Source organism: Lobosporangium transversale (genome assembly GCF_002105155.1).
Source record: "Lobosporangium transversale strain NRRL 3116 chromosome Unknown BCR41scaffold_10, whole genome shotgun sequence".
NCBI classification, from domain to species: Eukaryota; Fungi; Mortierellomycota; class Mortierellomycetes; order Mortierellales; family Mortierellaceae; genus Lobosporangium; species Lobosporangium transversale.
The window spans coordinates 737,816-764,003 of NW_019028988.1; the positions used below are offsets into that span (position 1 = coordinate 737,816).

Here is a 26,188-nt window from a genome sequence, read left to right on the forward strand (position 1 = left end):
CATGAATTAAGGTATATTGCTATGAACGCAGAAAAGTCATAAACGCGGCTTACTTTTTTGGGTTTTTGAACGCTCCAAAAGCCTGCCGCTTGGATCTCAATAGAAATAAAACGTATGATGAATGAGAGTTGCGAGTACAGAGATAGAACAATAGGGAAAGATGTAGATGGTAGAACAGAAAATTATTTAAGCATTAGGAGCAGCGTGCCCCTCCTCCAATGCGATCCTGTTCGCCATTGCCTTGATCCATGTCTCAACATTCTCAAGCGTGGCCTCCTTGGGGAAAGCCTCGAGGATGTCTAGCTGGCGCTTGCTAATAATGGGGATACGGGGATCCGACTCCGGATTTTTTGTAGGCTCGGGCTCCGCGGTCTTATCAATTTTGGTCTCAGTAGGAGGCTCCGTGACCTTGGTAGGCTTTGGTTCTGGCTCTGGCTTCTCAGTCTGCGATGGAGCTCCAGAGGTAGGCAGAGTAGGCTCGCCTTTCGTCGTCGTCTGCGTTGGAGCTTCAGCCGCTGTGGTGGTAGTTGTCGCTGTATCGCCACCCGGCAAGTTGCCCTTTGGCACTTCTCCGTTGATCTTGACATTGATTATAGTATCAGGTTGGGTGTACTGGACATTACCCTCATATCCACTCGATCCGCCTACAAGAGCCACGATGGTTGACTCAATAGTGAAGGGCACATCTGCAGCTTTACCAACGAGCAGCTGAGGATACCTTACCATGAACGGGGCAAGTGTATCAACAGCAAATCCGAGGCCTGAAGGCGAAACCATGGTCAAGGTAGGCGAACGGACTGTCGCTTTGGCGGGAATGGTCATGCCTACTTCTTCATTGACCTCACCAAAGGTCTTACCTTCCCAAGTCGTGATGGCCTTCATGCTCTTGATGTACAATGGAGCATCAAAAGGATTGTAGATCATAACCTGGACAGGAGTTTTGCGGGGGGTAAAAGGCTGAAGCATGTTGCCTATATCTGGCTGGGAAGTACTTCCAGGAGCGATAAGCTTGTCAGTGATACCCTTGATGGTCGACAACATTTTGACAGAAGCCATAGCATCCTTGAGTGACTCTACTTTAGTGGATTCGGCTGAGCCTGCAATGTCCAATTGGAATGTTGCGCCCGAAACGAACCCACTCAAGAATCCATCACGGACTTGAGCGTTGGATGGTTGCAGCTGGAAGACAGCTGGCAGAGTATTGAGGCCGGGAGCTAAGGCCATATCCTTTACAACTGCACGGCCCATATTGTTACCAGAGTAGGAGATATCAAAGCTGACATCACCAACTTTGACCGTCAACCCTGAGGGATTCTGAAGGACGACATTCTGATTGATCTCGAGGTATTGAGATGTGCCGCCAGTGACTCGAATGTCAGTGATCTGCGCGCCACCAGTGTTCAAGTCCATACCTGCTAAGGATGAGGCTACGTTAACACTCACACCGGGGATCTTGACTTGGCCAGCAGCAGTCTCGGCAACAGTGTCGGCAGTACCCTCCAAGAAGAACTGGATTCCAGGCCCTGTCGTCAAGACTTTAGAAAAGCTATTGAACGCCTCATGTGCATCATCATTGACAACCAAGGGCTGGTTCTCATAGGCGGTTCGGAGGAGACCAGGTGAAACTGTCTGAGCGGCTCCAAGAGGGAGCTTCAAGTTTGCAACGTTTCTGCCCTTGGGCAGCTGAATGTTCACATCTTCAGCAACCTGGGTAATGCTCAGAGGGAAAGAGAAGGGGATCTTGAATGTAGCCTCAATGTTGTCCGAAGAGGTCATCACTCGGTATGGGTTACCACCAGTGAAGTCCAAAGTCATAGTTTTGAGCGTAATTCCTGTAATAATATCCTGTTTGCCTAGGCTTGGAAGAGTGACATTCATTGTCAAGGACGAAAAAGCCGAGCTCAGCCATGAGACAGGACCACTGGCAGGCGTGACAGATTTGCCCTTGACAATCAAGTTGGGAGCCCCACCGTTCAAAGCCAAACGGAACAAATCGCCAAGCGCGTTAAGGCCGGCTTCAGAGGTCTGTTTGGTCAAGGTACCCTCCATAGCAATAGGTGTAAGAGCATCAGGCAAGAGTTTGAGACCAGAAGTCTGAACAAAACCGATTTCCTGACCCTGGAAGATGTTCTCGAAGACAACAGTACCCATCTCAATACCGACGTTTGAGGGGTTAGGAAGCGTGGCTTGGAGGACCAAATGGATACCATTGGGGTCATTAGAGGGAAGATCATATTTCTGAATCTCCAAGCCCTGGAGACCATTGAAGCCCTTAAGGGTTACAGTCTTCTTCATGTTGATATTGGGAATAGGCGCGCCCATGGCAGTGACAGTCATGTTGTTAGCAACAACAGACCACTCGAAGGATTCGGCTTTCAAAGAGTAGCTGACAAAATTACCCATGTTATCAGCACTAGCAACGCGGAAGGGGACATTAGTCAACGCAAGCTTAGCTCCCACATCAGCCTTTGCGGAGACAGTGGGCATAGCAATCTGACCAATAGGAGACTCGGCTCCGTTGTTCAACCAGGCGACCGAAGATCCACTTGGGAAAGAAATCTCAGAATCAAAGGGTCCGGCATTAGCAATAAGGCCGTTAATATTAGTCGTGAAATCAGTCTCTGCAGGGCTGTTGATCATGACGCTGGTAAAGCTGAGCGTAGCCTGATCGACGATAGCTTGAGCAATAGGGGTTCCAACAATGGGGAGAAGCTTCATGATAGTGTCGTCGGTAAGGGTTGGGACGCCATTTTGAGTCAAGGTGAGCGAAGTTGGATATTCGCCGACCATCACATCGACTGTCATGGAAACATCGACCTTGAGGCCAGCCATAGCAGCCTTGACGAATGTGGGCAGGTTAAAGCCAGCGAAGACAGATGATGAGACCTTGAGAGTGGGATCCTTTGCCATTTTGCCCAATGTGATAATAGGTTCTGCGTTCAGGTTATTGGCGTTGGCCTGATCAATCATCAAACTGAGTAACGAGTCGATCGAGAGATCCATGGATAATGGAAGGGGCTGGGAAGCCTGTTGGGTCATACCGGGGACTTGGATAGTGGTTGAAGGCAGATCTATGGCTCCAAGATTGCGGCCTTTATACTGGACCGTCGACTTGATTGATTTAATAGTCAAACCTGGAACAAATGGGTTATTGATGGTAACGGTAGCCATAGCGATACCAGTCTTGCCAGTGTCATCGAGAATAGTCAACGCAGTGCTCAAGAGCAGCTGAGCTGGATTTCCTGGCATAGTAGACTGAAGCTGCACATCTTTCAGACCAGCTGCGAGGGGGCCGATGGCAGACGATGAACTTGAACCAAAAATGTCGACAACGCCAGGCTGGTTCGACATGTACTTCTGCAATAAGGCCTGGCCCCCTTGTGTGCCAGTGGGAGTAAACAGAGCGCCAGCAGTGCGGAGATTCTGGCCCGGGACCAGGCTCAAGCTGGGGAAGATGACAGTTCCAACGTTGTCGCCCTCGTACTGCATAGCGAACGTGACGACAGCGCTATCGCCGACACCAGTATCGATGGATAGTAGGCTAGGATTGACCATTGTCAAATTCAGAGCAATTTGGAGACCTTCGGGGACACCGCCAATGACTGTCAGACTGTTGATAACAGTGGGCTCGGTCTTCAGACCTTGAAGACCGGTCAAAGAGACATCAGACTTGAAAGGGATACCCATGATGCGAACTTCACCGATAGGCGTCATAGCGATAGTGCCAGCAAAACCAGAGACAGTGAAAGCTTCACCTGATCCGATAGTCAACTTGTTAACAAAGGTGTCAAAGTCACCGTGGGCATCAGCCTCAATAGCAAAAGGAGTAGGGGGAAGTGCAAAGTTAATGGCAGTGCCATTTGCATCCTTCGTGGTTGTAGCGGGGCCCCATTGAGCCGAGTTTAGGGTGGCTAGATTCTTATTGTTATAGATGACAGTCATGTTGTTCTGGACCTGAGTGACATTCAAAGAGAAGCCGAAAGGCATTTCAAACCCAGCGACAACCCCTGGAGAGTTGGCCAATGGCGCGTACGCATCAGTATTGGTCCAGTTCATACCCATAGGTCCAAGAGAGATGGACTTGATAATGTTCAATGGAGCAGGGGTGCTAAGTGGGACCTTGAGCGTCATGGACTTAAGGCCAACTGAGAGCCAACTGACTTCATTGACCCCATCCGGTAGAACCGAGACACCTTTAGCCGAAGTTAGAGAGGTCTGACCAGCAATGTAGGCAGAAAACAGCGAGCTATCAACACAAGATGGCAATGGATCAATCCATCATTAATACGATATATAAATATGGGAATGCCAGTGCATATTAGCTATAAATAAATGTGAAAAAATAAAGTACCTAACAGTTGCAAGGCCCTCGGGCGTTGTCTGGGGAATCATGACACCAGTCAGGTTGAGTACAGACTCACTACGGCCAAGCAAGTTGGCATTAGTGGCCTTGACTTGACCAAGCTGCGTACCATTGTAGGAAATATCGAGGACAATGGTTCCAAGCATAACTCCGATGGGAGAGGGGTTATTCATGGCTGTGTCAATAACCAGATTGATACCCTGCCCAGGCGCTGCATCTGAAGGAAGATCAAATTTGAGGATCTTGACGTCTGGGAAGCCGCCCATGCCTATAGTACATGTATATGAAATAAACCATAAAGGTTCATATGACCGAGTGTAAAGGATTTCGTAAAGGTGAGAGATGGTCCTCATGGCCCATAATGTCCTTGAACTCTATTGTGTGCAAGACGCATGGATTTGACTTGCATCCTTGCTAATAGATGACTTACCATTAAGTTCAAGAGCCTTATCCAAGTTGAGGTTGCTTACGGTGCGGCCAAGGGCTACAATAGTGACCTTCGACTTGAGAACCCATGTGAATGTTGGTTGGTTCAACTGTAAAGAAATTGATAGGAGAGTAACAAGGAGTAACGAAGAATGACATGTCAGCATATGTTTGTGAATGTGTATAATTACAATATTGCGGAAATAAACCAAAGGGCTTATGTGATGCAGGGGTCAAGGTGTGACAAAGGTTTACGATTGGTTTGCTACCGGTGGTTAAATTATAGGACATGATCGATGAATGAAATGAAAGGGGGGTGACAAAAATTCACGACATTAATTGAGCCGCTGGTGGATAAATAGAGGAGTAGAAGATCAGTGGGCCCGATCAATTCTTACCATATCGGCAGAGAAACTTCCGAAGGCAGCTTCATCGTTGATATTGAAAGCAGCCTGAGCTTGCAGTGTTCCTTTACCACCACTGGCCTTAGTGTCAGGAAGATTCATAGAGCCAAGCATAACGTCGTTGTAGTACACCTGAATGGGTTCCGGGAATTTGATAGTGGCTGAGAAGGGACCAGTATTACCGAGAACACCATCCATTGTCATGTCCATCGATTGATTCGTGGGATTTGTAATTTGAATGCTGTTAAAAGACATAGTCGAGTGATTCAGAATGACCTGAGCAATCTTTGGCAAAATGACAAAGAGAGCTATGGGTACTGCCACGGCCACGGTGATCACCGTTATGATGGCGCAGAAGATCCAGTACTTGCGACGTTTATAGAAGGGACGAGTAGTCGGTTTAGTGACCTCGTCGTACTCCTCAAATTCATGGTAGTCTTCTTCGCTCTCATCATAGGGTAAATTATTTAAATGGGACGTCTCTTTTGTTTCGGCCATAGTTTGGTAGATGAGAAGTATCTAATATTAAAAGAGGATCTGGACGCGTCCTTTAAAAAGGGGACTGAAACTGATAACTTAATCAATAATATGGGATGCTTAAGAGAGGAATAAATTAATCGTGTATGAGAGACCAAATGGATGATAGGTGATGATACGTATAGAGAATACCCTTTGAGGGTGTGGTTCTGTGGAGAATGACAATCAACTCGAAAAGGGATGAGGAGGAATATGAAAATAGTGAGAGGGAAAGTGAAATGGAAGACGTTAATGAACTAGGTCGGTGTGCAAGGATTGAGAGTGTATGTACGACAGCGACAACGGAACAAAAGGAGAGAAGATTGGAGGTTTTATAGAAGAATCGGGGCCATGAGAGCAATGAAGAGACCGTGGGGGATAGACCCTATAAACATTGGGGAGCAGTGGGGAAAGAAGAGTTTGAGCGCACACAGGGGATACTAAATCTTGTGCTCTAGGGGATTACATTTTGTATTGATTGTATTAAATTGTTTATTTATTTAATTTTCTAGGTTTGACAAAATGCGAAGTATGTAATGCATCAGGACAACGCTTATTGAATAAGCATTTGAGCCTCATGAAAACATTTAGTCATGATGATTACTGTTTAATTTGTGCTAATAAGTCCAGGAACCAGGAGACAAACCAAAAAGGTTATGAAGATTAGACAATGCACACAGACAGACATGATCTTTAATTAGATCGTTGCCATATGATCCTTTATAGGCCTATTGGGCATGTTCTAGTAAAGGATAGTCGCACGCTTTGGTGTGCAATGTACAAATGAAATATCATTAAGCATGAATTTTTCAGTAAAATGAATATATAATATACATGTACCACTTGCTCACGGTCATTTCGCCCCTCATTCCCACTAGTCTCGCTTTGCTGTGTTCCTCTCCTTTTCTCACTATTATCATATGCTAAAACAATCGCACTATGAGCGTTCATCTATTTCCTCTAAAGCTGAAAAAAAAAAAAAAAAAAAAAAAAAAAGGTAGACATGTCAATGAAGGAGTGTACATTAATTGGCCGAGTCTGCCTTATATTTTTAAACACACATCAATATTCAATGTCGTTATGTTTGTGCCACAACGACAAGCTAGTATATCAAGGACGTGAATGCTTGGCCTGATAGGAGACTGAGTAAAGTGTAAACGTAGCCAATAATGATCCATGACCAAAAAAATGTTTATTTGATGTGTATCCTGTACTTTACTCCTGCAATACTTTAGAGGAACAATCATACATATTTATATTTTTGTTGTCGAAGCATCTTTAGACTATATATATACCTCATTGTGTACTTTTAGACTGTCCCACTCGAGCAGACTAAGGTAGTCTTTCCTTCAATGACAGGCTGCCAATTCGTTATTGTTTTCTGCGGTTGAGTTCACGCTAAACTATCCATGAGAGTTTTTTTTGCAGATCAAGAGTATGGAAATTTCGCCATTCGGCTGAATTGGGGATATTTTCCATTATGCCATTGACAGTTGCGCGCTAGTCTTGTGGCCAATAATCTTGCATATCAATCCGGGGCCATTACTTATCCTCATATGCCAGACTTCAGCCATGGACACCTGCGCCGTTTTCCAGTATGTTCTAGCCCAAAAAAAAAAAAAAAAAAAAAAAACAAACATGACAATAAACTTATAGACATGTGTATCTCTATTCTTTTATGTTGCACATTTATATATATACTATAATATTGAATATTGATGTAAACAATAATTTTAGACGCGTAATACAGCAGTAGACAAATATATTTGTACAAACAAAAGCGCCATAGCCTATTATTCATCTTGACTGAGAAGAAAAAACATGTCGACATCAATAGAAGAGCAAATAAAAACAAACACCCGACTCACCACAAGACATGCCAAAATGGCTCTCATCTCTTACGGCCAATCATGAACAGGACCCTTATCCTTTGTTACCTTTTCTTTCCACTACAGAACCCTCCGCCTCCACAACCTGCTCAGACATATTATATTTCAGTATCTTGTGTTCAATCAATCTTAACATTTGCTACTTGCCATCATTGTCACTATCTTGTGTCCATACCGTTTCTAATATTTGAAATAAAATAAGCATAAATATATATATATACATTGTTCTCATGCATCCATACAGCTTCATCATTCAACTTCCCAAAGAATGAAGTTGTTGGAAATAACGCGCTTTCTACGTTATGCAATCTGTTTTATACGGCATGGGCATTTTATGTGAAGGCCCATGCATACCTTGGGATTGGATTTTGTTTGAATTCAGGAATTTCCCCTGGATTTTCGCGCCCATACTAATTTCTTTTAAAAGTATGTTTCTTCTCTTACTACTTTTTTTTTTTTTTTTTTTTTTTTTTGATAACTGGGGTCTACGAGACTGTGATGGTTTATTATTCTTCTCTTTCTACTCCCTTGATCTTACCAACGTCCCTAAATAAATCTGAAGATAAACAAGTCGTATTGTTGATAGGCACAAAGATTACGTCTCATTTCTCTTCTCGTAAAACTTTTGAACAAAGAAACTGAGATTCTTTGTGGCCAAAATGTTGTCCGTAATAGCACATTTATGTTTACATTAATGACATAACCTTGTTATTGTATTGTTTGGAGACGCTTGAAATATTTCTATTGTTCGCAGCTAAAAAAATAAACAAAAAAAGCTTCATCATACATGTACTGTAGATGTTTTAATCTTAGTGCACATGGCTGCCTTTGTACCAGCAGATAAGTGAATAGGGAAGTAAAAGTCGGCTAAAAGTAGGCAGAACTCTGTCTTTTCCAATGTCCTTTAGCTGCTTTGGTTCTCAAGAGATACTATAAAATCAGCAAGCTGCGCTCATGCATTTATCTCTTTGCAGCTCTAACATCTGCAAATAACTGTCAACTCGCAGTGTCACTAAGATTATTGCACCGTTTTCCGGAGAAAATGATATATTTACTGCCACATTTCGCATTGTACAAGAGCAAGATAGTCAGTAGCATAACATTTTTTCTTAAAAAAAAAAAAAAAAAGCAGAAGAACGAACCTTGAGAAACGCTAATTGTCACTTATAAAACAGGAAGGACGCACCTATTTGATAGCTCTTCCTTTAGATCTATCTCCCGTAAAGTGTCATGAAGTTATTCAAGTGCTGTTCCATTCCTGGTATTGTTCTTGGCTAGAGACCATTTAAGTGAGTAGGGTGACTCGAATTTAAGATTACCTCCACGACTCAACTATGTGTCATGTGGGACATTGACCAACGACCAGTTGTTTGTAATTTGATGGCATTCTCTGGCCCCTTTCCCTAACCTACTGGATAACAGCATCTGCTGGTGAAGAATCTAGCCAGGAGAACGCAAGGAATCATGCTGCAGTATCATAACCACGATATCACAAGCTATGACATTAATGAAGGGTAAATTTTTTGTTCAGCAGTCTTGCCTCTGCCCAAGTTCCAATGATATTAGTAATGGATTTACTTATTCCTACTAATACATGGCTTAGGGATAGTTCTAATAGATCCAGAATATATTTATTATGGGTGTAGCGCTCGACTGTCTTTTATTTATGTTTTACGTCGGATATTTCGTTGTTTATTGGAACTTCCTTTCCGCTTCTTGAAAACTGCAGAGCCGTCTCCTGCTGCTGTATCACCATCTCCTTCATATAGTAAATCCGCATCGGTTGGATACGTTTTCTCTACGATTTTGAATTCGCGTAGATCCTCTGGATCACCTTGTGCCTCATCATCGTCATCAGCACCTGCTATATAGTGATGTCCGCTCTCATTCCCTTGTACCTGGTTTTTATCGCTCTTGCTCCCATTCCTTGATGATTCTGATGCCATTGTCGTTTCTCTGCGTTTCGGTGTTTCGACGACTTGCCACTCGCCTGGCTGTCCCACCGAAAGATCTTTTGTCAGCTTGGAGTCGGATCCTCCTACTGCTATTTCTGACGTGTCTTTTTCAGCGGAAGCGGATGTTTTATCTGTTGCAGGCGACGGTATATCTGCTGAGGCTTCCGCCAAAATTTTTGACGATGTACTGGGAACTACTGACACTGCGGGTGAAATGTCTGGCTTTTTTAAAGATGCAGCTAATTGTCCTGGCTGTTTTACAAGTCCGGCTTCAACATCGAGCTGGTATTGCTTCATTGCCGCCTAAATATACAGGGCAATAAGCTATTAGGATCTACAGACATAGTCATTCTAGGCAGATACTCTATAGCCAAGAGAGATACACACCTTTTCAATTTCATCCATCTGCTTATTCAGCCTCGCCTTTTCAGCCTCCTTGTCTTTTCCACGTTGATTCTGTTCGCGCAAAAACCTTTCCACATTTTCCTTATGTTTTCTTCCTGAGTCATGAGTATTCCTTGTCTATGATGAAGAAACAGAAATGGAACAATGGTCAAAAAAAATAAAAAGAATCAGTCTTCTGGAAGAATTATAGAAGGCTCGCCGGTCGAATTTACAAATGACTCGTCTGTCCCTTACAACTTTGTTATCAGTAATGTATATTTTGCAAAAACGACACCAAAATTTTGCGTTGGATTTCCAGTATTCAGACCTATTGATGCCGTGACACCATAGTTTAGTCGAGCTTGTCTTATTACGAAATGATCAGCCTCTCCCTTTTATTTCTTACTGCTCATGCTATGAATATAGTGGGATTGCATTACATGGCTATAAAGTGGCGTAGTGCAGAAGTGGAGAAGGGAGACATGATCTAGAAATACCTTCACTTTAATGCTTAATGGCACGTGCCTCATTCCAAAGAAAGCTTTCATTCACCATTTGCATTCCGACCCTTTGTCCTCGTTATCTCATTTTACTAACCTTTAACTTCACCCTTTTGGCCTCTTAATAAATCCACATATCCGCACTCGGGTGGAAATGGATGACTTTTACCAATTCATGAGTCCTCTCGAGGGAGCAACCAACAACGCGAATGATAGACCAAGTACTCAACCACTCGCAGCACAAACAGGAAATGCTCAATCATCGTCGTCGACTTCGTCGACTTCCTCAAGGACCTCATGGTCCGCCTGGGGTGTCTCTTTCAACAAACTAATTGAGCGTGGTAAAAAGGATATGAACGAGTTTGTCGATGTCACCCGCAAAGATCTTTCTGAGCTTGTACACACGGTACAACAGGAACACTCGACTACCATCGAGTCTTTAAGCAAAAAAGTTGGCGACCTTAAAACAAATCTTCCTCCACTGCCTGCATCTGTCAATACTGCCTCAGCAGGGATCTTGGAACGTGTATCGACTGTTGTTGGGGGTATCACCCATGAAATTAAAGAGGTTGCGACGGGTGTATCATCTAATCCTCAGACTGTCGCACCTGACAACACTACAGAAGCCAATGTTTCAACCGCATCAGTAACAGGATCTACTGATAGTCCTTCCTCTAAACAAAACGCAAATAGTCATGGAGCAACAGCATCTCCCAACGAAAAAACAGTGGAAGAGGGATCGCTGACTGATACTAGGGACACCATGGATAGCACTGCATCCAGGATTAAGCCAGACGAAAAGCCAAACTTTAGTTTAGCTAACACAGCTAGCTTACTTTCTGCCGGTGCCACAAGCTTGACACAAACACTGAGCTCTAGTACCAAGGATATAAGCTCAAGCGCAAACGAGCTCTTTAAGAAAAAGTTGCCAGCAGCAGCAGAAAAGCATTTGGGTGAAGCAGACTTGTTCTTCAAGAACACTACAGAAACGCTCAAGACAAATGGACTTCTTGCAGAGCAATATGTCAACAAATTCGGAGCTGGTATGGCGAACTTTCTTAACAGTGCTGTGGTCATCTCGGCGCCAGGAGCGAAGGAAGCCACTCCATCCCGCAGCAAGAAAATGTTGTATGTATCTGGATCCAAACATATTTATATTAATAGAATGACAATGTCAAGTTTTCGTACTTTTTCTTTTTTATCAGATGGTTTTTCCGCTTCACCTCTTCATTCTTTCTAATGGCCTCATTATCTTGTGATGTGGCAATTATAATAGCTTTGATAGAAAGGAGGCCATGCTCGAGAAGCTACGAATGGACCCTACAACGTTCACAGTCGATCCTATGACTACTATCGCAGACGATGATATTATTGGACTTGAGCGCTATAAACGTTTCTTGCAAACATTCAACATGGCAGAATATCAGCAGAGGACCTCACGATTACTGAACGAATATCCAGAATTAAAGGCTTTGATGGGCAAACTTGGTAAAATAATTATTAAAGGTATTTATTCCGCTGAACATTATTCTACAAACTTTACTTACTATCAATTATCTTCAAAATTTTGCCAATCAGTTCCGGCTGAGGTTGCAGATGAAGAGCTTTTCTGGCTTCGCTACTACTATCGCTTATATGAAATTGAGGAGGAGGAAAAACGACTCAAAAAGCTTGTACAGGGTATGATGTGGTGCATATATGGAATGCTAGATATCATGATGCACTTGTGCCGCCTGTAAATCCAATTCATTGTTAGTAATACTAGTCGTCTATCGATTCTCTTTGTTCAGAAGCCGGAGCTGACCTTGCAGAGGAAGACTTTACATGGGACGACAATGATGGTGATGAAGATGACAGCGAAAATCAGGGAGAGTCAGGGGGCCAAGGAAGTGTCACACCCAAGGCCGAACAGAAAAACCAGGATACACTTACTCCAACAGCCAGCCAGATCTTAAATGGTTCCCAACCCACAGATTCATCGAACATGAAGCAAGAGCCTCTAACTGCTGAAGCATTAGTCGTCTCTCTCTCAGCGCTCCCAATCCCAAGTAATCAGGCAGATTCGGAAGATGGCGACAAAACCAAATCGCGACCTGATGTGACATCGACTAGTACGCATTCTAAAGGCCCTGTTACTAACCTGAGCTCTACTAGGACGAGCGAAGATACATACGAGGTTGTTGACGGCGTAGAGACGCCAATTAGAGCTCCTTTGGCAAGTGTAGCTTCTCTCTCAACAGCGTCCTCACCAGCATTGGAACAACTTGCCCATCAACAGAGTACAAAGCAAAAATCACCCGAATCCAAGGTAATAAGCTTTTTTATTGCTATTGTTTACTGGCGCTGTTGCTATTGCTAACCAAAACACTGCATTTATACTATCTTTTAGGATGAGGATGACTGGAGCGATTGGGAATGAGCTCATTATGAAAAAAGAAAAAAATAATAAAAAATAAAAAACAATAAACAGATCTTTTAAAAAATAAAAAAATAAAAAAATAAAAATAAAAATAAAAAATAAAAAAATAAAAAAAAAGAGGAAGTCTTTCTATTCTTCGTGTTTTAATTCTCGAGAAAATACTGTAGGTCTTGATGATTATTGTGTGATTGTACAAGACTGCATGTACAAAGAAAAAAGCACATGTTTAGAGAGCAAATGTGCAGTGGACAGATAACTGCCTGATACATCCAAAACGAGGTGTACAAGTTCCCCTGTCTACATATTGGATCGGAAACGTGAGTTGTGGTCTGAATATACCCTTTAGAAGGCTCTATTTTCTCTTTCTTAGCACACGAGTGGCATATTTTACATTATAAACAAAGGAATGTATCTATGTATATATATTTTAATTTACAGGTTTTCATGAGAATGTACACGAGCTGGCATGGCCATGAACTGCCGGAAAAGGCTTCCTCGATGTTGCGTTGGTCTTTTCAAGGCTATTGGTTCAAATGCACTTAATCCTCTTCCACGCCACAGCTCGTTTTTCTCTTTGTCGTCATTTCTTTCACGATTCTCTTTATACATACTATCCAGACGCAGTCGTTCTAGCTGTTCTTGTTGCCCTAGCTCCGCAAGGTCCATGAGATGCCTCATTGTCGGTCGACCATGAGGGCAATTCCAAGGCTGATCAATTTCACCCATATGTCGCACAATTCTCTTCATCTGGCTATGGTTCAGGACGTGACCAATCATAACCGATCTTCTGCAAGCACGAGACGCAAATAGAGCACGTACTTTGGAGCAACGAACCATTTTTTCTGAGGTTGATCCATTGTTTTGCTGTATGTTAATGGACTGTCGATGCTCATTCTGATCAATACTTTCGTTGCTATTTTTTTCCACGGCTTCGGGTAGCGCTGTCTGTTGAGACAGCAAGAACACAAGCTCCTCAAAGTCCTGGAAACCAAACACAACTTTCTCACTTACAGGCAGCGTGAGTAGCTTCAATCGGTGACTCACGGGCGCATCGGGGTTGTGTTCAAGATAAAAGCCATTCTTGTTCAACATCTTCATATGCTCTACAACTGTAATCTCCTCCTGTGCTGTCAGATATAGCTCCTTGGGCTGGAGAAGCCGCTGTGTTGAGAATATCGTCTTCGCTTGTAGTGTCTCAAAGTTGTATTTCTCATCTGAAGCATGCTGGTCAATCACAAAAATATCAGAACTAATCAGTTCTTCTCTGTGTCGCTGCCTGGCTCCTCTGATCGTAGATGATTTTGGATTTCCTTGATCCTCTTCGGCAGGGGCATAGTTGTCCAGACGAGCAACGATAAAGGCTTTGTTGAACTGTCCGAGAATCTTCATGCGCGCAAAATCTCCCTTTGCGATGACGCGGCTCAAAGATGTTTGAGCTTTGGCATCATCCATGTTTGCAAAACTGGCATCTGACAGCTTTTGATTTCTTAACCGACGACTTCTTCGAAGCTTTGCACTATGTGTTTCTTCACCGACTTCTTCCACGTCATCATGTGCAGATTCCATCTGTTTCTTTTGCGCATGATCTTTCCTCAACTCCTTCCACTCCTGTTCTGAGCGGCGTACTTGACGTATGATATTGATCCGTTGCGCCTTTTTCTTTTTCTGCTCGTCTATATCGAATCCTATCTCTATCCACTCCCGCTGGTCATCCTGTTGCACCGCAGAATCTATGACTACGACACGCTGTCGTTGTTTTTGAGGCCGTTGCTGAGGAACAAGCTCTTGCTCTTTCTCACTATCGCTTATGCTTTCTTCATCTAGGCGTGTCTCGTCATTTAATGGATCATATTCTTCCAGCACATTTATTGAAGAGGCCGGGTGCACACTTAGTCTGGAGGAATCATTCGAATGAGGTGTTGTGTTCTCAACAATATTATTGGTACCTAAGATCGACGATGATTCTTCCATAGCTCCTTGCTTTGTCACTAATTCACGAATCATCTGGTCATTTCCATTACGAGTAATCTCGTTATCTGTAGCTGGGTCAAGATCTTCAGCTTTACGCTTTAAATTCTCAGAGCGTTGGACAAGGAAATTCCGTCCTGTGAGTGTTGACTGTCTATTATTAGTTTTGTCTATGAAGTCCAATTTTCCCTGAACAGACAAATGGGAGGGCGGGAGTGAAGGTGGTGTAATGGGCTCTATAGAGAGAGCCTTTGAGTGATGTTTCAGCCTATACTCGCCTTCATTCTCTCTTGCATCATTCTCTACTTCTAGTGCCTCGTTCGGTATGCTGCCTTTATCTCCAGAAGGTTTGGAACGTAATCTCACTGCAAGATCCGGTTCCTTGATGAGCTGCCTTGCTTGACTAACTGCGAATGTTGATCGGCTGGGTTCAAAAAGTTCCGTGAGTTTTGTACGAAGCTCCTCAATAATCATACGTTCATTATGCAAAAAGATAGTCCTTTTGTCTGGACTAACGTTGACATCGTAGTAAGACGTGGGCAGAATAAGATTTGCAACCAAAAAAGGGCTTTGATTGGTGTTGAATGAGCGGTAGACTTCGTTGATGACACGAGCAAGCTTAGGAAGAGTGCAGGGCCGACCGTTAATATAAAAATATTGTCGGTCAGTTGAAGACCTTCCTTTGCCAAAGGCTGGCGAGGATATGAATCCAGTCAATTTAATATCTCCTTTTGAGTCGAGTTCTCCTTCGTCCTCATTATTTTCATTCTCAGCCTTTACCATGGCTCCCATGCTCGCTGCCGATATTCCTTCGACAAGACATAGATCAAATTCAATGACATCAGCCATAGCCTTAGGTCCAAATACGTTGATAATATTCTGTCGAACAGATGCATTGCCAATGGTTGCAATCTGTGTCACGGCAGACCTAGCAAAAAAAAAAAAAAAAAAAAAAAAAAATTACTTACTATATTTTCTAACAGTGATCGTTGTCGCCCAAGCTTAAGTTTATGCGATTCATACATTTTATCCATTTGCAAAACGCAGCTGATCCTGACATTGGGGACGATCAATGCATAAGCCTGGACGAGCCCGATACACTTGGCGTACTCTCGCTTTATGTTTTTGACAAATTCGCTTCTGCGGACGGGCATGCCTTCGAAGAGATTGGAGATCTTGACAATCGTTCCTCTAGTCATCGGAGTCGGTGTTTTTGACTTGATAGTTCCATCTGAGGTGTATTCAACCAAGACACCAGTAGGCGATGATCCAGTAGATGTTGTAACAGTGAGATTTGCAAGTGCGCAAAGAGATGACAGAGCCTCTCCTCGGAAACCAAATGAGCGAACATGTGCCAAGTCATTAAAGGACTGCAGCTTTGAGGTGTAATGTTTCAATGCTGTATTCATAAAGATTTTTATTTTTTAGAAGGGTGTTAGACCTTGATGATTGTTGTATTATTATAGAATATATTAAAATTGGTGGTAAAAAGATAACATCACATACCAAGCGTCTCGAGATTTGCATCTGTAATTCCACATCCATTGTCCGTAACAGTGATGCTCTCGAGACCATTTTGCTTGAACTTGATAGCTATTCGAAAGAAAGAAAAAAAAAAAAAAAAAAAAAAAGAATTATTGCAATGTTCTATTAACAATGACAAAGTTGATGCTGCGCCCATGCTGTCTTTTTTTTACCAACAGAAGTTGATCCTGCATCGAGACTGTTCTCCAGGAGCTCCTTGACTGCCGTAGCCATATCAAGGACGACCTGTCCTGAGCATATCCTGTGGACAGATTCCTTGTCAATAGCCCTAATGGTGTTATTGGTTTGGCTGGCCATGGTTGACATTCAAGAAGATGCATGGATGTCGTGATCAAGTTATAATTATTTAAGCCACCAACCGTGGTAAAATCACGATGCTTTAATTTTTACAATACACGACTAAGCAATTAAATTAGAATCTAGACTTGGCATAAACGATCTTGCCACCTTTGACGATCTCTTTAAACTCATCTGATTCCCTCCAAGCGGCAATATCGGGGTTCGCCAGGACAGTCTCATGAACCTTCCAGAGCAATGGGGATGCGCGGAAGAGTGCTACAATCTCTTCGCCCCTGGGGAGCTCTGCAAAATGATCGATAACACTGACTAGGTGGATGTCCGCCAGGGAGAGCTAGAGCAAAAATTTAATAGTATATTAATGACACCGCTTAGAGACTGTAGTTGTATTTCTTTTTTTTTTTTTTTTTTTTTTTTGGTGTCTTAATAAAGCAACGTACCTTCTCCCCAAAAAAGTGGCCATTGGAGCCGTTGCGTTCAAGATGTTGCTCCTTGATCTTGATCCAGCGAGGAATGTTTTCAGTCGTCCATGTCTCGAAAGCCTCCTTACGCTTGTCTGCATAGGTCCATGTCATGCACCGAAGGGAGCGATCACGAAGAGCGTGGATCGAGCTGTAAAAGGCCTTGATAACGTGCTCCTCATACTCATTTGAGCCAAGAAGATCAAACTTTTTCGCCAGATAGAAATCAATCACAATAGATTCCGTCAGGGTTAACTAAAAAAAAAAAAAAAAAAAAAAAAGACGGGCCGTTGGAGTGTTCAAAAAAAGATGATTTAGCTTCTTTTTTCTTGTTCTTCTCTGCTTTGAACCAATTACAACTGGACTTTGGTTAATACCTCCTTTCCCTGCGACCTGATGTGCAGCAATGGTGTAAGACCGAATGGTGAATCGTATTTTTCCTCGTCCCAGTCCTATGTAAAAGGTAATAAACAGCTTGATTAATTTATTATTCAGTGTTGATCAAATGATATCTTAAATCAACTATCTCTATGATTACAGTTGGGAAGCTATTCTTCCAGTTGATCTTGCCAAATGCAAAAAGATGACGCGCCGTAGCTGCCAAGCATGAGATCTTGAAGTAGATAAGCTCATAATCAACAGTTTTAGGGTCCGCAGTCAAAAGACGAGCGTTCTCTTCATTTGAAGATTCTGTATGGAAGGAGCGAAAAAGTTGCTTGCCTGAGGTGGCTGTAGTAGTAGTCATGGTACACTGGGGAATGTGGAAAGCTTGTAGACGAGTCGAGATTGATTTTGAAGACCAGACGGGTAACCCCAATATTTATTTATTTATGTATAAATTTTTTTTTTTTTTTTTTTTTTTTTGATTATTCATCCAACGGCGTAACAATGTACGTGAAATAGAGCTACTGCCATGAGAGCAAACATTTGTCTGAAACGATAACTAAATCCTTTCCATTTTTCATTTTTAACCACGTTCATCACATTGCCTCTTACGAGGGTTAGGTCTTGACTGAAACTATTGTCAGAAACACAAATACTGTCTATAATCGTTTATTATGGTAATGTAAATACTGTGTCGGTTTAACTAGTGTCGTTATGACAAGGCTTGGATAAAGGCTGTCTTGATGGCCTGCGCAGCAGCCTCAACTTCTGTGGGTGTATGACTTGCACACATTGACACGCGAATTGATGGTCGAGGTAAGTGCATTTCCTGGCTCTCAACATACTTGGCTCTGCTGATCAACACACCATCGATAGCAACCTGTCACATAAAAAAATCTCATTAGCAAGCAACATCACAAATAGGTAATTCAAACTAAGTAATACAACTAAGTAATACAAACTACCTTAAGCGCTTACCTTATCCACAACTGTCTGTAGCAAACATGTCTCCGAATCCCTCGTAGTCACACCCAGGGGCGCCAACCTTGATTGAAGAAATCTCAGGTGGATGATCGGTGATTCAGGACTAGAGCTGACTTCAATAAACTGAGAGGCTGTTAAAATAACCTTCAAAAATGCTGCAGTATTCTCGCGCAAGGACTTCAGCAGCTCCTCGCACTGTCCTGCCTCCAAAAGCCTAATTGCCTCAGAAGCACAAACAGTGAGCATTGCAGGAATGGAGGCTGAGAAGACAAAGGCTTGGCCTGAAAGACGTTGGTGATCTACTACTTCTTTAGGTCCTGCACAGAAGCCGCCTGCGGACGCAAGCGTGTTAGCCATTGAGCCAACAATCATATCCACATCCTTTGGTGAAACGTTGAAAACTTCAGTCAGACCACGTCCTGTCTTGCCCAACAAGCCAAAAGAGTTGGACTCATCCAAAATCACGCGGTATTTGTATTTGTGCTTGAGCTCCATGATTTTATCAAGTGGTGCAATGTCGCCATAATTTTGGAAAAGACCCTCTGTCACGATAAACCGACGAGTCAAAGGTCTCTTTTTGGTCTAGAATGTTAAAGCACAACAGCTTATTAAAAAAAAATGACTTCGAGAAAGATATACGTTACGATATATAATCACGATACGAGGAAAAGATCAGGGTCCATACAGGGGGTGACTCTTTTTGGATCGTCTGCAGTACACGCTCCAAGTCTTTCATATCGTTATGCTTAAACCACTTGATGTTAGATCGAGAAATTTGCGTGCCTTTTTGAATAGCAAAATTACATCCGTCGTCACTAAATTAAACCCATGGTTCGTAACGCAAACTTTGATAAGCAATCGCTATTCGTTGCCATATTATGTCTTGGTTCTCTAAATATGACAGAGCTGCAGCAACTTACACGACAATGATATCTCCGCGTTTCGAAAAAGCAGCCATGACGGAAGAAATAGTCGAGAAACCTTGTGCATAAATGATTGCAGATTCTGTGCCCAAGAACCGTGCAATATCCTTTTCTAAGTTGATGTGGACATCTATTAAAGTATGTATAAAACAACAATAGAATAATAAAGAGAAAAATTGAGAGGCGTTAGACAAGGGAGCCAATTAAAACCGCCAATGAACACAATGTAGACTTCCAGGGCTTACCAAGAGTGCCATAGAAGCCAGGAGGGCCGCATGAACCGACACCATAGTTATGAAGTGTCTTGATTGCTTTGTCCTATTCAAAAGTGTCCATTTAATATATTTATAGCTTCAGTAGCTGTGACAGAAATACTTTCTACCTCAAACCAAGTTAATCATGGCTATGCTGAGTTTCTATACAATACCTTGATATCTTTATTTGAAATGAAGTCAAGATAATTAGCACTTGCAAAGTTTAATAAGTGCGAGCCAGTAGATTGAACTACGGGTCTAGGTCCCTGTGCACTAAGAAAACAATCGAGCATAAGAAAGGCGTGTGAGAGGATGCTAACCAGAATATTATGGAATTAATTAGAAGCTGAATATCCTACGATACCTCGTGATAACTTGAGCCGAATCCAGTTCCATGCGCTGGAAATCGTTGAGAGGTTTAGTCAGTGGTTCAGGTTGCCACTCTGCAACTAGCTCATCAATTTCCTAATAAATGACAAGTGTAAAGATTATAGTGTCAGGGAATTCATGTTTCCACTTGAGAGATAACAATTGGCTATCAGATCTCATATGCGCACTCATGCACTCATACTTTCTCTGTTAGAGGTATTTGAGTCTGGTCAATGCGGTATTTTTTGGAAAGCATATATTTGACTGCAAAAATGGCCAGGCCAATCTCTAGAACCACTCGAAATGGGTCATTTTGATAGGAGTTTTTAATGTAATTGATGGCGATGGCAGACCCAGGGACAGCCTCTATGGCACGCGAAACAGTGAATAAAGTCTGGTTGATAGAAGAAAGGATGGGGTTGTCCATGGCAGAGATGATGATGACAAAAAAGAGAATCAAAGGGATGCAGATCAGATCAGTCTTGGGCCAAGGCACAATTGATTTAATCATGTGACAGGGACCGAATCTACGCTCCTATTGGTGAACACTGGTTCTAAACTTGGGTCAAAGGTACACAAATGAGCTCTCTGATAATATTCGTCAGCCTCTTTCATCTTCTCTAGAGGTAGTTACCACAACCACACCTTACATATCTAAAAACAATGACCTTGCTAGTCATTTTCACTCCACTCGCTTATCTGGCGGCCTAAGTCTGAATGGCTATATACCCAAGTACCAACCGCACTACACAAAAGAAATGTTGCACCATGGCATTTGAAGTCACCACATCTCATATTGAGCCTATATAGTCTATTAATGCACTCTTCACGACAAATTAGTTACCACACCCTGTGAAGGGGGGCACCTGAACAGTCTTTATTACTTCTACAGAACGTCATCCATATATAGCCTGTAGCCCTAACAAACATAGCGATACATGGTAGCGCTCTCCCTTTATACTCTCCGTTTGTAGGCTCCTCACCAGTTTCTTTTTTAAAAATGTTAAAGGGCTATTGCTAAATTGCTACATCTTAAAGCAACGAGACAGATGGTAATGAACACAGGTTAACAAGACATTAAATGCTCATTAATTGCAGTGGCGACCTGTTCTTTGTCCCTTTTGCCACCAATTTTTGACTAAATGATCTGCGTGTTTATCATTGTATCTCATTGAGGTTAACCTAAAAACCACCCATCTTTTTCACCTACCCTTCTTCCTTTTCTTCATTGCTTCGCTTTCAACCTTGTTTAGTGTCTAGGCTTTATATTTGTTTTCTTAATACTTGTTTGCTTCAGCTTCCTTCTGTTTGTTCATGCAAATTGATTTCTTTGCTTTTTTTCCCCCTTCCATGTTGTTAGTGAGGATGTCGAGACTTCCACTTTGTAAGTTTGCTAATCTAATTTTGATCATAGAGCTGTCGTTTAGAAGGGTGACCGAGTCCCAGCTTTGTACTGATTTTGGTGAGAAGATATGGAATTGGTGTAAAGACCATCATGAATACTACTAAAAAAAATCATGTCTACTCTCAATGACGCCTCCACTTCATCGTCAACTAAATCAACCGCAGCGAACACACCAACTGCATTCTTGAACGAAACCACTACTACCACTGCGGTTATTGCTATCGACTACATCTCTAAACTCTTGTTGCTATACACCGGATTATCCACCCTCGGGAGAATAACTGATAAAAAATGTAGAGTGACATTAATGATGCGGGTGCAAGTCTCGTAACAGATAATATAAATGGATTGATCGGAGCTGTGTTTGTGGGGTTGGCTTTTATCTGTTGATCTGTAAGGTTTTTAAAGTTAGTCCAGAAATTCAGGGGCAAAAGATTCAATAGAAAGGATACAGGAGACGGAAATAAACAGAATTTACAAATTTTTTTGTGGATGTGCCGGCACCCAAATACTTGTGTCTAGCGTCATGCGCTCTGCAGCCGGAGCAGGCGACTCTTCCATGGGCTTGTACTTTGCAGGTCTCTCTTGCCTCTCAATTTGAGCAAGACCGATTCTTGCGATGTTTTCCGCCCCTACTGCGTCACGGTCGAAAAATACTTTACATGCCCGGCAATATTTAGAGCGAGAGTACACCGCCTCTAAAAAGCTATCGCGGAGGGGTCAGGGACAGCGGGCGCTGGTGTAAAATTCGTGCGCTCCTACGGCGAAGTGTCTTCGTACTTTAACCTAAGCGTTTCAAATGGCAGTCGTTTATCAACAAGGGTTCTATGGCTTTCCAGCTTTTCTTATTTTTTTTAAAAAAGTAATACCTGTGTGACAAAGTGTCTCGTTATAGCAGTGTGCTTGCTGGGAACTCCTTTACTACTTTCATAGGACCCCAGGCCGATGACAAGCACTCCTTTTTCCCCGAGTATCTTCAACACTCGCTGCACCGCGTAGTCGGACGTAGCTCGTTGAGCCTTTCGTAAGTCCCATTTTTTTTAGGTGCCATCCGGATGTAGAACTCTTGAAGTACATCCAAATTCTTTGATCTTGTCTGTGTCTGGGACTCCTCGTTCATCCATTGAAAGCACTCATTGTACGATCCCTTCCAAATACAGGGATGGCGTTCTCAACCTCAATCATTCCTTTTTCACGCTTCCTTTTTTTCAACAGGTGATTGAAGCGGAGGACCGGAAGGTACAAGAACCTACTTCTCACCTTCACCGTTTACCGCAAGTTAGGGTCGTGGGGGTCTAGCGAGGGAAACGTAAGGGTGTTAACAATATCAGGATCGCATCCAACGACAGTTGTGGTGTTTGTGGATGAGCATCGCCCTGGTTCGTTGAATGTGAGCTCAACGTTTTCAAGCAGTTTGGAGCTCCTCTTCCAGTATATGTTTGCGTAGCCTTCATCTATCAGATCTTTACCGGCTGCCTTTGGACGCGGCGTGTTGAGGAATCCTTGAGAAAGCTCCAATTCCTAGCTGGGGCCTTCTTCATCTACGTCAGACTGCTGCTGTCTCTTCATCTGGGTTGTGTCATAGGCAAGTAGATTCAGAACAAGACCGTTGGTAGAAATCGTTTCTTTAAGTTTGAAAAAAAACTCAATGTCGCTCATATTTTCGTTAGTTTTCTCGACATCGAACTGAAAAAAATAAAGAAAAAAAAAAAAAAAAAAAAAAAAAAGAGTATGAATAGAGAGCATTTGATTGCAGAATATGCATGAAAACACCTTACACAAGGTTACACCATTGCGTTCCTGTAGTGCTGCCTTAATGATGTCTGTACTTGGCCTGAGTAGCTCTGACGCTCTTGGAAATGAGGTCTTTTTGGGATCAAAACCTTGCACGTCCCCCAATGTGATGTCTATTTCCTTACTTGGGGGAAGTTCAGTGGTGGTCTTGAAATGTTCATAAGCGAGGAGATAGTGGGGTGTTTCTACTGCCCTTGTTTTTTTGCCCTCGCGTAAGCTGAATTGGGGCCACCTTGGCTACTTAAAAGAAGGGTGGCGAGACAGAAGGAATAGTCAGTGCTATCCAAGACCTCGTCCAGTGCATTTTTCCTCGACCTTGCTGCCCCTGGCAGCCGCATGATCCTCTCAATGTCCAGGCCAATCGCCCAGTATGCATAGTGGCGTAGTTGGTTGAGGACAACAACTGCCCCTCGGATTTGGCTTGCAATATTATCCCTTTCATTTGTGTGCAGCTCGTCTTTCCTTGCCATGGAAGCCTTGATAGGGTGCTTACTGCTGTAGCTGTGAACAACCTTCGTAGCCTTCAAGTTCCTAATTGGTGTATCTTCTTTTTTAGCCCTGTGAGGCTTCTTGCCTTTGTGCTTCCGCTTTTGTTTTTTCTGTTGTTTCTTTTTTGCCTTTCTCCGAAGTGGTGGATGCTTAAGGCCCGGCCTATCGTGCTGACGGCAGTTACTGATATCAACTGTGCGCCTATCCAATATGCTCGGCTTGTCAGAAAAGATGGGCCAGAACTAGCTTTTACGTGATCCTTCCGCTATATAGAATGATGTTGCGTCTCTAGTTATCGAACTCATTGTTCGATGGCAATGCTTGGGCCGACATTTGATGGCCAGAAGTAAAAACGTGGAGCTACTCTGAAACGGCCTTCTTTAGAGGCTGCGTTCCTTCCCAGCATCTTACTAGCTTTCCTAAGGTAATCTCGAAGCATTTTGTTGTAGTTCTTGCTCCACGCAACCTTTCGAACTAATCGAAGATTATTAATCAGGTCCAACGTCTTGAGGTTCCTTGAGTAATCATTGCCTGCGATGGCAGGTTTAGCGCTTGAATAACGTTGTCCATGTCGTAAACCCCAAACTTCCGTCTACGGTATGGAAGAGTCGCACTAGGATGCAGACTCGTTCGTACTTAAAAAAATCAGCCTTGGGATATCACGATCCTATCATTCTCCTCATTATGACACCCTTTGCATGGGTCAGCTTCATATACACACAGGCAGATATCGAAGACAGAGCCAAGGCCTGTTGCCAGCTGATTCTTGTTCTGGACGCTCAGGGTGTGGACCTTTCGAAGGCCCTTCTGGATGCGCCTCATGACTTGAGGACGAGTCCAAACCTCGTTCCGAGGATTTCTCTCGAAGGTGCTCATATCATTCTCCAAAGCGTCCATATTTTTTTGGCTTCTGGCTTGCCATTTTGAATTTTAACATTGTCTCATATAGTTTTGATATCGATCCTTTGCTTCACAGGCCACATCAATCTTTATTCAGTTCCTTTTGTTTGGATTGGGGTTTTGTCCCAGTCAATAGCAGAGATTGACAAATAAATATAAGCTCTCTCATGAACGGCAGATTGGAAGAAATAGCATTGAGATACCAAAGTGAAATCATCTCGGTATACAGCATATAGTGTTGATGTCGATCCTTTGTTATACAATTTTTTTTCAGCTTCTTTTGTTTGCAGTGGCCCTTGCTTTGTGAGGAATTTAATGATTTATAATTTTGAACAGGGGTAGTAAATACATTGACAGATTTGACTCGGTGTGTAGGAACTGGTTTTGAAACAGGTGATTACATCCCTGTCAAAGATAACAACAAAAGAAGAATGTCTTTTTTCCCCTCTTTCTTCTTTTTTATCAGAGAATGGGTTCGGATGTCGCTCTTTGCTCCAACAGCTCCAGTACTTTTGGAATTAGAAAACAAAAAAAAAAAAAAAAAAGATCCCTATGCAAAATGTGTTTCTACATGTGTAGAAACCAAAGAGACGCTTCAGCTGTTTATTCAATAACCTGGTGCATGTTCGTGTACATACAACTGATAGTGATTGATGAAATAATAAAAAAACCCCCGCGATGTGTAGACAAGAAGCACAACAACTGTTTGCTCACATCCATTTTTTTCACCGTTGGTGTGCCTGTATGTCTTTTAAGCTTTCTGTCTGGTCGTTTAACACAAGGAACTCCCAGAAAAAAAATACCTCGCATGGTTGGTGTCAGGTCTGAAAACAACAATAATGCAATGCTGTGCGTGGAAGATAGGGTCTAGAAACTATACCATTGTTATGCTGACTCACCGAAATCAACTGCGATCACAACTGCTACTCATGCTCTGTTGCCAAGGACTTGAAAAGGGATACAAACCCCTTCTTCCTTACTCTCATAATCGTTCACATCCTCTCAATACTTTCTTTCGCCGTAAATGTTCATTACATCTGAATCACACAGGTATTTCACCATTCACACTCCAATATAGATATATGTATCACCTTAGGTATGATATGTTCCCTCTGGTTTCCACAGGCCCAACAAACTCTATTAGCAGTGTTTACCAACTCAGATATATATATCAAGGGAACGCAAGAAGACGAGGAAGCAAACGATGTGAAAATCGAGTCTCGCCGAGCTGTACAGGAAAAGATCAAGTTAGTCAAGCTCCATGGTGCGGTAGAATGAATCAACTCAGATTGCACTCCTTTCAAGTCGAGACTACGGCGGCGAATATTATCACTGCTACATTACACCAGTCAATAAATAAACGATACAATGGGCTTCCGAGCGGATGCTAGGGTCATGCGAAAGTCTTCATGAGCTTTTTTATTTGCACAAAAGAAGCCAGGATAGCTCCTTGACAGTTTAGTTTTCGATCATTTATTTCGACGTCGAAATAAAATTTCGAGACAATGCCCATGGATTGCTGGGTTTCTTATGGACGAAGGGATAAAATGATGAAATGT

General features: G+C 42.7%; 7 protein-coding genes across 7 annotated transcripts; 1 reads left to right on the plus strand and 6 right to left on the minus strand.

The window, feature by feature from the left end:
* Window positions 1-186: 186 nt before the first annotated feature.
* BCR41DRAFT_394453 (hypothetical protein) lies at window positions 187-5,691 on the minus strand (the record flags this gene model as incomplete). The annotated part of the gene is made up of 4 exons (XM_022028646.1): window positions 187-4,246; window positions 4,352-4,631; window positions 4,794-4,899; window positions 5,188-5,691. The coding sequence occupies 4 exons, from the start codon at window positions 5,689-5,691 to the stop codon at window positions 187-189; spliced, it is 4,950 nt and encodes a 1,649-aa protein (XP_021883441.1).
* Window positions 5,692-9,218: 3,527 nt separating this feature from the next.
* On the minus strand, window positions 9,219-10,399 carry BCR41DRAFT_349848 (hypothetical protein). The gene is made up of 4 exons (XM_022023552.1): window positions 10,378-10,399; window positions 10,193-10,265; window positions 9,941-10,075; window positions 9,219-9,856 (listed from the first exon to the last, which is right to left on the minus strand). Coding segments are annotated over exons 1-4 (804 nt in total). The 5' UTR covers window positions 10,380-10,399; the 3' UTR covers window positions 9,219-9,262.
* A 41-nt stretch (window positions 10,400-10,440) lies between these two features.
* BCR41DRAFT_17407 (hypothetical protein) lies at window positions 10,441-12,299 on the plus strand. The gene is made up of 3 exons (XM_022019716.1): window positions 10,441-11,565; window positions 11,714-11,925; window positions 12,016-12,299. Exons 1-3 carry the CDS (start codon window positions 10,592-10,594, stop codon window positions 12,174-12,176), a joined length of 1,347 nt encoding a protein of 448 aa, XP_021883443.1. The 5' UTR covers window positions 10,441-10,591; the 3' UTR covers window positions 12,177-12,299.
* A 939-nt stretch (window positions 12,300-13,238) lies between these two features.
* BCR41DRAFT_420638 (hypothetical protein) lies at window positions 13,239-16,670 on the minus strand. Its single transcript, XM_022029921.1, has 4 exons — window positions 16,522-16,670; window positions 16,331-16,417; window positions 15,848-16,223; window positions 13,239-15,752 (listed from the first exon to the last, which is right to left on the minus strand). The coding sequence occupies exons 1-4, from the start codon at window positions 16,664-16,666 to the stop codon at window positions 13,289-13,291; spliced, it is 3,072 nt and encodes a 1,023-aa protein (XP_021883444.1). The 5' UTR covers window positions 16,667-16,670; the 3' UTR covers window positions 13,239-13,288.
* A 50-nt stretch (window positions 16,671-16,720) lies between these two features.
* BCR41DRAFT_385152 (glutathione S-transferase) lies at window positions 16,721-17,912 on the minus strand. The gene is made up of 4 exons (XM_022027646.1): window positions 17,666-17,912; window positions 17,505-17,579; window positions 17,107-17,382; window positions 16,721-17,000 (listed from the first exon to the last, which is right to left on the minus strand). Exons 1-4 carry the CDS (start codon window positions 17,870-17,872, stop codon window positions 16,782-16,784), a joined length of 777 nt encoding a protein of 258 aa, XP_021883445.1. The 5' UTR covers window positions 17,873-17,912; the 3' UTR covers window positions 16,721-16,781.
* A 251-nt stretch (window positions 17,913-18,163) lies between these two features.
* Window positions 18,164-20,493, minus strand: BCR41DRAFT_349854 (serine palmitoyltransferase). Its single transcript, XM_022023553.1, has 8 exons — window positions 20,244-20,493; window positions 20,037-20,137; window positions 19,846-19,945; window positions 19,664-19,736; window positions 19,416-19,548; window positions 19,181-19,310; window positions 18,490-19,077; window positions 18,164-18,391 (listed from the first exon to the last, which is right to left on the minus strand). Exons 1-8 carry the CDS (start codon window positions 20,466-20,468, stop codon window positions 18,224-18,226), a joined length of 1,518 nt encoding a protein of 505 aa, XP_021883446.1. The 5' UTR covers window positions 20,469-20,493; the 3' UTR covers window positions 18,164-18,223.
* Window positions 20,494-21,920: 1,427 nt separating this feature from the next.
* Window positions 21,921-23,069, minus strand: BCR41DRAFT_349856 (hypothetical protein; the record flags this gene model as incomplete). The annotated part of the gene is made up of 5 exons (XM_022023554.1): window positions 21,921-22,142; window positions 22,316-22,455; window positions 22,589-22,698; window positions 22,720-22,967; window positions 22,992-23,069. Coding segments are annotated over 5 exons (798 nt in total), but the record flags the coding sequence as incomplete, so codon positions are not given.
* Between the last annotated feature and the right edge of the window lie 3,119 nt (window positions 23,070-26,188).

Excerpts from the sequence above, each read along its gene's own strand:
- BCR41DRAFT_385152 (XM_022027646.1), bottom strand. The coding sequence starts at position 17,872 with ATGACTACTACTACAGCCACCTCAGGCAAGCAACTTTTTCGCTCCTTC. Across the intron at positions 17,383-17,504 it reads TCAGGTCGCAGGGAAAGGAG|TTAACCCTGACGGAATCTAT; the intron begins GTATTAACCAAA and ends TTTTTTTTTTAG. Across the intron at positions 17,001-17,106 it reads GCCACTTTTTTGGGGAGAAG|CTCTCCCTGGCGGACATCCA; the intron begins GTACGTTGCTTT and ends TTTTTGCTCTAG.
- BCR41DRAFT_17407 (XM_022019716.1), top strand. The coding sequence starts at position 10,592 with ATGGATGACTTTTACCAATTCATGAGTCCTCTCGAGGGAGCAACCAAC. Across the intron at positions 11,566-11,713 it reads TCCCGCAGCAAGAAAATGTT|CTTTGATAGAAAGGAGGCCA; the intron begins GTATGTATCTGG and ends CAATTATAATAG. Across the intron at positions 11,926-12,015 it reads GGCTTTGATGGGCAAACTTG|TTCCGGCTGAGGTTGCAGAT; the intron begins GTAAAATAATTA and ends TTTGCCAATCAG.
- BCR41DRAFT_349854 (XM_022023553.1), bottom strand. The coding sequence starts at position 20,468 with ATGGACAACCCCATCCTTTCTTCTATCAACCAGACTTTATTCACTGTT. Across the intron at positions 19,078-19,180 it reads TCCAAAAAGAGTCACCCCCT|ACCAAAAAGAGACCTTTGAC; the intron begins GTATGGACCCTG and ends TTAACATTCTAG. Across the intron at positions 18,392-18,489 it reads TACAGACAGTTGTGGATAAG|GTTGCTATCGATGGTGTGTT; the intron begins GTAAGCGCTTAA and ends TTTATGTGACAG.
- BCR41DRAFT_349848 (XM_022023552.1), bottom strand. Across the intron at positions 10,076-10,192 it reads ACATTACTGATAACAAAGTT|ACAAGGAATACTCATGACTC; the intron begins GTAAGGGACAGA and ends TCTTCATCATAG. Across the intron at positions 9,857-9,940 it reads AGATGGATGAAATTGAAAAG|GCGGCAATGAAGCAATACCA; the intron begins GTGTGTATCTCT and ends CTGTATATTTAG.
- BCR41DRAFT_420638 (XM_022029921.1), bottom strand. The coding sequence starts at position 16,666 with ATGGCCAGCCAAACCAATAACACCATTAGGGCTATTGACAAGGAATCT. Across the intron at positions 16,418-16,521 it reads TGCAGGATCAACTTCTGTTG|CTATCAAGTTCAAGCAAAAT; the intron begins GTAAAAAAAAGA and ends TCTTTCGAATAG. Across the intron at positions 16,224-16,330 it reads TGCAAATCTCGAGACGCTTG|CATTGAAACATTACACCTCA; the intron begins GTATGTGATGTT and ends TTATGAATACAG.